The 9,295-nt window shown below is 39.7% G+C and overlaps 1 protein-coding gene across 1 annotated transcript; it reads left to right on the forward strand.

Annotated features, from left to right (window-relative positions):
- Window positions 1-549: 549 nt before the first annotated feature.
- foxb1a (forkhead box B1a) lies at window positions 550-4,382 on the forward strand. Its single transcript, XM_061918067.1, has one exon. It carries the CDS (start codon window positions 712-714, stop codon window positions 1,642-1,644), a length of 933 nt encoding a protein of 310 aa, XP_061774051.1. The 5' UTR covers window positions 550-711; the 3' UTR covers window positions 1,645-4,382.
- The last annotated feature ends 4,913 nt before the right edge of the window (window positions 4,383-9,295 follow it).

The following is a 9,295-nucleotide window of genomic DNA, read 5'->3' on the forward strand; positions in this document are numbered from 1 at the left end:
ATCCACACTGAGTGCACACCTCCACACTGAGTGCACACCTTCACACTGAGTGCCATACCTCCACACTCAGTGCATACATCCACACTGAGTGCATACATCCACACTGAGTGCATACCTCCACACTGAGTGCCATACCTTCACACTGAGTGCCATACCTCCACACTGAGTGCCATACCTCCACACTGAGTGCCATACCTCCACACTGAGTGCACATACCTCCACACTGAGTGCACATACCTCCACACTGAGTGCCATACCTCCACACTGAGTGCACATACCTCCACACTGAGTGCCATCGCAGTTCAATTCCGGTTGCCGAGCCTTTTCACCCCTTTTTCCTGTCTTCAAATGGAAATGATTTCCATTGGCCCAATGTGTCCATGTAAATAGGTGTAAATGAAACCAGATTATGCCTTCCTCCTCCTCCTCCTCCTCCTCCCATGGCAATTGTCATGTGACAGCAAAGAGGTGGCACATTAATGGAAGCTCCTCGGCGGGGGTCTTTTCTGCTCATGTCACCACATAAAACTATCAGATGGTTGGAGGAGGGCCATGGAGGCATCATCCACTTAGTCCACGACGCGCCCATGCAGCTCCTCTAGCGCGGGACCGGCTGAGGGGAGAACGCGAACTCCTGCAAGCGAGGACTTACGGGTGACTACTTTTCTTTTTTTTTTTTTTTTTTTTTTTGGGTGCCAAAATTACGCGAGGATGCCTCGTCCGGGGAGAAACACGTACAGCGACCAGAAGCCTCCGTACTCCTACATCTCCCTGACGGCCATGGCCATCCAGAGCTGCCCGGAGAAGATGCTCCCCCTCAGCGAGATCTACAAGTTCATCATGGACCGCTTCCCTTACTACCGGGAAAACACGCAGCGCTGGCAGAACTCGCTGCGCCACAACCTGTCCTTCAACGACTGCTTCATCAAGATCCCGCGGCGCCCCGACCAGCCGGGGAAGGGCAGCTTCTGGGCGCTGCACCCCAGCTGCGGGGACATGTTCGAGAACGGCAGCTTCCTGCGCCGCCGCAAGCGCTTCAAGGTGCTGGGCGCCGCCGACCACCACCTGGCGCCCAGCAAGCCGTCGGACGCCGCGCACTACCTCCAGCAGCAGGCCAAGCTGCGGCTCAGCGCCCTGCAGGCGGCCACCGGCGCGCACCTGCCGCAGATCACCCCCTACAACCTGGGCGTGACGCAGAGCTCCACCTTCAAGCACCCCTTCGCCATCGAGAACATCATCGCCCGAGAGTACAAGGTCCCCGGCGGCCTGGCCTTCTCCACCGTGCAGTCCATGTCGGCCGGCTACCCGCTGCACAACCAGCTCGCCACGGCCTGGCCGCACATGTACAACAGCGGCGTGATGGACGGCATGGCTCCGGGCGACTACAGCGCCTACGGCGTGCCCATCAAGTCGCTGTGCCACGGCGCGCAGACTCTCCCCGCCGTCCCGGTGCCCATCAAGCCCACGCCGACCTCCATGGCCGGCTTCTCGGCGCTGCCCCCGCACCTGCCGGCCTTCCTCTCCAACTCGCCCCAGTCTCTGAGCCCCACCTCGCCACAGACAGCCACCAGCCAAAGCAGCCCCGCCACCCCCGGCGAGACGCTTGCCGGCCCGGGCGCGCTGCAGTCGGTGGCCGTGCACTGACCTGACCCGGCCCGGCACGGCACGGCACGGCCCTTATCACACCTACCCCTCCTGCAACCAACCCAAAGTTTATCCATCTTGTATCGTCGGACTCTAAACAAGGCGAGTTGCATACCGATCCACGCGTGTAAATGTTGAATGTGTCGCTTTAAAGCAGTGGTGTCCAAACTTTTTCCACTGAGGGTCGCACACTGAAAAATCAGAGCAAGCGGAGGCCATTTTCATGTTTTTTATTTTAAAAACCAATGCAATATATACATAAAAAAATATACATTTAGGCCTCCACTTAGTTATGATGGTTTTGGTCCAAAAACATACTAAAAATGTGTCATTATTCAGTATCACTATTTTCATTATTATTCAAGTTTTAAATCGCTAGATCAGGGGTGTCCAAACTTTTTCCACTGCGGGTCGCCCACCGAAAAATCAGAGCAAGCGGGGGGGGGGGCTTTTTCATATTTTTTATTTTAAAAACCAATGCAATATATAGATAAAAAATATTCATTTAGGCCTCCATTCAGTTATGATGGTTTTGGTGCAAAAAATTATTAAAAATGTGTCATTATTCAGTATCACTATTTTCATTATTATTCAAGTTTTAAATCTCTAGATCAGGGGTGTCCAAACTTTTTCCACTGAGGCTCGCACACTGAAAAATCAGAGCAAGCGGGAGGGGGAGCATTTTCATATTTTTCATTTTAAAAACCAATGCAACATATAGATAAAAAATATACATTTAGGCCTCCACTCAGTTATGATGGTTTTGGTGCAAAAAATTATAAAAAATGTGTCATTATTCAGTATCACTATTTTCATTATTATTCAAGTTTTAAATCTCTAGATCAGGGGTGTCCAAACTTTTTCCACTGAGGGTCGCACACTGAAAAATCAGAGCAAGCGGGAGGGGGAGCATTTTCATATTTTTCATTTTAAAAACCAATGCAACATATAGATAAAAAATATACATTTAGGCCTCCACTCAGTTATGATGGTTTTGGTCCCAAAAAATATTAAAAATGTGTCATTATTCAGTATCACTATTTTCATTATTATTCAAGTTTTAAATCTCTAGATCAGGGGTGTCCAAACTTTTTCTAGTGAAAAATCAGAGTAAGCAGGGGGGCCATTTTCCTATTTTTTATTTTAAAAACCAATGCAATATATAGATTAAAAAATATACATTTAGGCCTCCAATCAGTTATGACCCCCAAAAAGTTGTGGTCCAAAACATATTAAAAATGTGTCATTATTCAGTATTACTATTTTCATTATTATTCAGGTTTTAAGTCTCTAGATCAACATTAGGGGAAAAAAATTTGAAAAAACACAAAATATGCAATATTTTCACCCAATAACTTTTTAGGTGGAATATTTGATATTATATAATAATTGGAGCTTTAATTTTGGATTTTGATTCATTATTATTTTTGGAGCAATGACACTTAAACACAAATCACAATAAAATAATTGGGGACCCAAAAGTGTCATTAAAGTGTTAAAAAATAAATTTGAAAATTATTTTTTACTGTATAATCTCGAGATCAACTTCAGATATATCCGTGAATTTTAAGTTTTATTGTTTACGTTTTTTATTTGCGTGTTGTAGGCCCTTCTTTAAAAAATAACAGCTCATTTTTTATATGGCAAAACACAAAATATGTAACATTTATCTCAAAGTGGAATATTTAATGTGACGTAATTGAAGCCTCAAATAGGTCAATAATTCAAAATGACATTGATTTTGATTCATTATTATTTTTTAAGGAAAGAAACAGCCTGCACGGCAGCTTTGTGTTATTAGAGTATTGCAACAATTTCTTGTTACATTTCACCTGATTGCTCTTTTATACCACTTTTTATGTTTTACATTTTTTTCAATTGTTTTCTTAAAATGTGCCGTGGGGCCGTTAAAAAATAACCCGCGGGCGGCAAATGGCCCCCGGGCCGCACTTTGGACACCCCTGCTTTAAATCTCCAGGAACATTCCAGCACAGAATCTCGCAGTATTGCTCATCAAAAAAATAATAATAATAGAAAATTAAAAAAATACATAAATTATTATTTGAAGGGAACGCTTTGTTTTTAAGTCCAGTTTTATACTTGCAAAACGTGTGCACACTGAACTTTATAGCGATTAAAAACAACACCAAATAGTTCCCTGGAAAAAAAATTGAGAAACACCCCCCCCCCCATAGAAAGACATTAAGTCTTTCTAAAAAAAATGAAATAAAATAAAAAAACTCGTATTGTGAGACGTGCTCCAAAATGCAAGATGTGAATATTGCAAATACTGAAATGTTGTCAAATGCACTTTTTAGTTTTTAGATATCTATTTTACAGGAAGAAAATAAAACATGTTCTGTGAAGCATTTTAATTTAAAAAAAAAAGGCTGTGGTGACCACGTGATCAGTTGCTGTAAATTTGTATTTTTTTGTTGTTTTTTCTTTAGTTTTTTAATAAGAAGAAGCATGCATTATAAACAAGAAAAAAAACGTGTTGTTATTGTTCATGTTGTTCATGTTTTTTTTTTTTTGTCGTTTTGGCAAAGCGCTTTGGAAAAAGCGTGCAAACATTTGGGAAAAACAAAACAAAAACAAAAACACGGTCATCCAAATATTTTCTCATTAAAAGTGAAGCAAACAATCAATTGTTTCTGATTATTGCTGCCGCCGTCAAGTCCAGAATAAATATGGTAATTATGACTCTAATTTTGCAGTATACAAATGATGATTTTTTATTTTTTATTTTTTATTGTGCGTGATTTGACTTGCGTGGAAGCGGACAAGACAGACGTGATTTGTGCCCCCCCCCCCCCCCCGCGCCCCCGCCCCCCCCTGCGCATTAGAATGCGCGGTGCAGCCACGCCGCGGCCACAACGCAGACAAGTGCGCTCATTCATCAAGCTGCAGGACTAAAATAAAGACACAAAAAGTCCCAACAATAAACATTTCAAAAAAGCAGCTTTGCGCCATTTTTTAAAAACACCTATTGTTGCATTTTGCAGGCGGCCTCTTGTCACGCGTGCACCTGCGCTTCCAAACATTTTTTCAAAATAAAACACGACAGGTTCTAGATTAAAATTTTTTTCTGCGTTATTTTAAATCAACTCAATGGAGCGTGGATGTATTTAAACGAATCCATTCCGTCGCTTTTGACGCAATGGACTAGATCAAATAAAGGCCACTTCATTCTGCCTCATTCACTCCAATTGAAAGTGCAAAGAATAGCAAACTTCAACCGGGCCACCAATGTAGATTTAGCCTTTTTTTTTTTTTCAGCAAGACAAAAAGACTGATTTTCTTTTTTTTTTTTTTTTTTTCCACAAACACATTGCTGACCGGGGGACTAGGAAACCAGCCCCTAGACCCTTTTGGAATTTAAATCTGCACCCCTCCCCCGTGGACTGTTTGCACAACTAGTGTCACTTTTTTTGTTTTTTTTGTTCCCCTCTCTCTCTGCACTTTTGTGTTGCGTGTGCAACTTAAGACCCGATTGTGTGCATAATATTGGAACTGCAACAATATTTTATTTGACATTTAAAAAAACTAAAACAACAAGAAATAAACAAAATAGAAATAGAAGAAGGTGTAACAATACAAACAAATCCAGCCTAATTTACTTAACACTGGTTTTGTAGTCTTGATTTGTATTAATTTATTGTGAATGTAAAAAATATTGAAGTGTAATTTGTATAAATGAAACAATGTTGGTTCATTTAAAAAAAAACAAATATATGTATTTTATGTATTTGAAGAAAAACATAATTTTAATTGTTTAATTTCTACTACTCTGTATTAGGCCAACAATAATAATTCAAATATAAATGGAAAAGGCTATAACAATACAAACAAAAAAACTCCCTTATGCACTGGTTTTGTAGTCTTGATTTGTATTAATTTATTATAAATATAAAAAATATTGATCTGTAATTTGTATAAATTAAACAATTAGATCTATATGTTGGTTCATTTAAAAAAAATCAAAGATATGTATTTTATTTATTTGAAGTAAAACAGCATTTTAATTGTTTAATTTGAACAACATTGTATTAGTCAGCCCAACAATAATATTACAAATAGAAATGAAAGAGGCTACAACAATAGAAACAACAAAAATTCCTTATATACTAAACACTGGTTTTGTAGTCTGGATTTGTATTAATTAATTACAAATGTAAAATATTTGACTGTAATTTGTAAAAATGAAACAATTACATCTATATGTTGGTTCATTTAAAAACAAAACAAAATCAAATATATGTACATTATTTATTTGAAGAAAAACAGCATTTTAATTCAGCCCAGCAATAATAACATAACAGCTCATTTATTGTAATGTTTTTCTTTATTATATATATTTATATTTTGTGGCAATTTGACATTGTAATTTAGGCATGTCTAAGTGGTTTTCATTGAGGGCCGCTTGTAAAAGTGAATAGTGTATGAATTTGCATCTGGATTTCATTATTAATTATTTAAATTGTTTTAAGGAGACTGTCAATTTTTACAGTAAAATCTCTACATTTACAAAAGTGTACTGTAAAATATAGTAGGGGCCACAAGGCTGCCATTTGAGGGCTGCTTGTAAAAGTGAATAATGAATGAATTTGCCTCTGGATTTTATTATTAATTATATAAATTGTTTCAAGGAGACTGTCCATTTTTACAGTAAAATCTCTACATTTGCAAAATTGTACTGTAAAATATAGTGGGGGCCACATGGCTTCCGTCAGAGGGCCACTTGTAACATTGAATGAGGTATGAATTTGCCTCTGGATTTTATTAATTATATACATTGTTTTGAGTAGACTGTCCATTTTTACAGTAAAATCTTTACATTTACAAAAGTGTACTGTAAAATATAGTGGGGGCCACAAGGCTGCCATTTGAGGGCCGCTTGTAAAGGTGAATAATGAATGAATTAGCCTCTGGATTTTATTAACTATATAAATTTTCAGTAGACTGTCCATTTTTACAGTAAAATTTTTACATTTAAAATATTCCATCCATCTTCTTCCGCTTATCCAAGGTCGGGTCGCGGGGGCAGCAGCCTAAGCAGGGATATTTACAAAATTGTACTGTAAAATAAAGTGGGTTTTTATTTTATTTATTTATTTTTTACAACATTTTACAATAAAATGTAAAAAAAAAGTACCACTGTTTTTTTTTTTTGTTTTTTTTGGGGAGGAGGTTTTTACAGAAAAATCTGGCAGCTTAGTTGCCAGAATTGGTTTTAACATTATATTGTTCAAATAAAAACAGTACAAGTTTTTTTTTTTATTCTGGCGACTTTACTGCCAGTTTTTCTACCGTAAAAAAAAAATGTACAGTAACACATCATTAAAAACCTTAGATTTTACAGTCAAAAACTGGCAGCTCAGTCAACAGAATGTTAACGCCAAAAAACAGTAGTCATTTTATTTCAATTCACAGTAATGTGCTATAAAACAGGGGTCTCAAACGCAATTCACCTGAGGGCCACTGGATGAAGAAACTGGGTGAGGTTGGGCCGCAAGAAAAGATTTCTTAAAAAATTCCAACATGCACTTTTTAATGAATTCCCCTTCTTTGAATGGCTTTCTCGCCCTAGCAACATACTTGCCAACTCTTGCGATCGGGGGGTATATTGGAGCCCGGAAGAGTTAGGGCTGCATGGGATTCTGGGTATTTGTTGTGTTGTGTTTATGTTGTGTTACGGTGCGGATGTTCTCCCAAAATGTGTTTGTCAGTAAAGCGCCGCCATTCATATAAAACTCGCGGGCCGCACCAACATTAAAATTTAATATTAAGGTGCGGGCCACAAAATAACGTCTCACGGGCCGCAATTGGCCCGCGGGCCGCATGTTTGGGACCCCTGCTTTAAAAGAACAATGTAAAATGTATTGTCATTTTTTTATTCCCTTTATGGGTAGTTTGCTGTATAGTTAGGTATTTTTATTTAACCAAAAACATGTTTCTAAAGTATGATAATATTTACTGTAATATTTGTTGCAATAATGGATACTATTAAAGTTCAAATGTTATGCAATATCAAGCACTACATATCTTTATTCCTGTCAAAATGACAATAGAAAAAAATCCATTATATTTAGTGACAAAATATGAAGTACTTTATTGACATCATTTCCAGGTGTTTGCGGGCCTGATAAAATGTTGTGGCCCCAGGGCCCGGAGTTTGACACCTGTGTGTTAGACTGTGGGTATGGCTATGACGTCATCTTCTAATGCGCATGATTGGCCACAAGTCGTTTAATTGCATAATTGCTACTTAAAACCTGCGATTAATGTGTAAAAATGACATAATTAGATCCATATGTTGGTTCATAAAAAAAAAAAAATCAAATACATTATTTATTTGAAAAACAACAGCATTCCAATGTTTTAATTTCACTACTTTGTATTAGTTAGCCCAGCGATCTTAGCTTACCCGCTCATTTATTGTCATGTATTATTAATTAGGGACAGAGTGGCGCGGTTGGGGGAGTGGCCGTGCCAGCAACCTAAGGGTTCCTGGTTCAATCTCCACCTGCTACCAACCTCGTCACGTGCGTTGTGTCCTTGAGCAAGACGCTTCACCCTTGCTCCTGATCGTGGTTAGGGCCTTGCAAAGCGCTGTACAAGTAAAACCCATTTCATTATATATTGTGTGGCAGGTGGAAAGACAATAAACACATTTTTGGGGGCAAAAATTACATTTACAGACACTGAAACAACTTTCTCAACAATTTATCTTATTCCTGTTTCTCTCTTTTATTTATTTTTTATTTTTGTGACAGTCTTAAGCCGTCGTGCAGGTTTAATGGACCACCCAGGAAGGACATTGCTATTGAGCAGGTTTGACTCTTATTTTGCAATAAAGCTTTGTCTTCAGGTCAGATCGCTTTTCAGCTGCTCCTCTCCACTGCTCGCTCACGGTGGGTCCGCTTTTCAGCTGCCGTCGTCCTCGTCTGCTCTTTGCTTTCTGTCCTCGGTCGCTGCTGTGGGCTCAGCTCCTCTTTCTGCCCCGATCTCTCCTCCTTCTCCCCTTTTATACAGCATGAGGAGCAATGTTAATTGTGTACCGGTGCGCAATCCACACACCTGCACTTAACTGCGGCTTCTCTCCCGGCACGCCCCGCCTCTCCGCTCGGCCGCATTCTCCGCCTCCTCGCCGCCATCCTGGGCCGGGCTCCAGCATGCCGTTCGCTGGCTACGCCTCTCCATAATTTTAATTTTTTTTATTATTATTTTTTTTAAAACAACTTCTAATGTGAGGATTTCTCACTGGTGTCTAATGTGTGTTGTCCTTGTTGCTCCGCCATGTCACACTTGACTATACCGCCCCCATGGTAATGTGGCCGTGCCAGCAACTTGAGAGTTCCAGGATCAATCCCCACCTTCCACCAACCTTGTCAAGTCCATTGTGTCCTTGAGCAAGACACTTCATTCACCCTTGCTCTTGATGGTGGTTAAGGTCTTGCATGTCAGCTCCTACCATGAATGTGTGTTGGTGAATGTGGAAATAGCGTCAAAGCGCTATACAAGTAATACCCATGTAATTATATATTTTATGGCAGGTGAAAAGATAAACACATTTTTTGGGGGGGCAAAAATAAATGTTACATTTTCAGACACTGAAACAACTTCCCCAAAAATTTCTCCTACTCCTTTT

The sequence above is a fragment of the Nerophis ophidion genome, linkage group LG12 (assembly GCF_033978795.1).
Source record: "Nerophis ophidion isolate RoL-2023_Sa linkage group LG12, RoL_Noph_v1.0, whole genome shotgun sequence".
Taxonomy (NCBI): Eukaryota; Metazoa; Chordata; class Actinopteri; order Syngnathiformes; family Syngnathidae; genus Nerophis; species Nerophis ophidion.

Bases quoted from the DNA above. Each gene is read 5' to 3' on its own strand.
- foxb1a (XM_061918067.1), top strand. From the start codon at position 712: ATGCCTCGTCCGGGGAGAAACACGTACAGCGACCAGAAGCCTCCGTAC.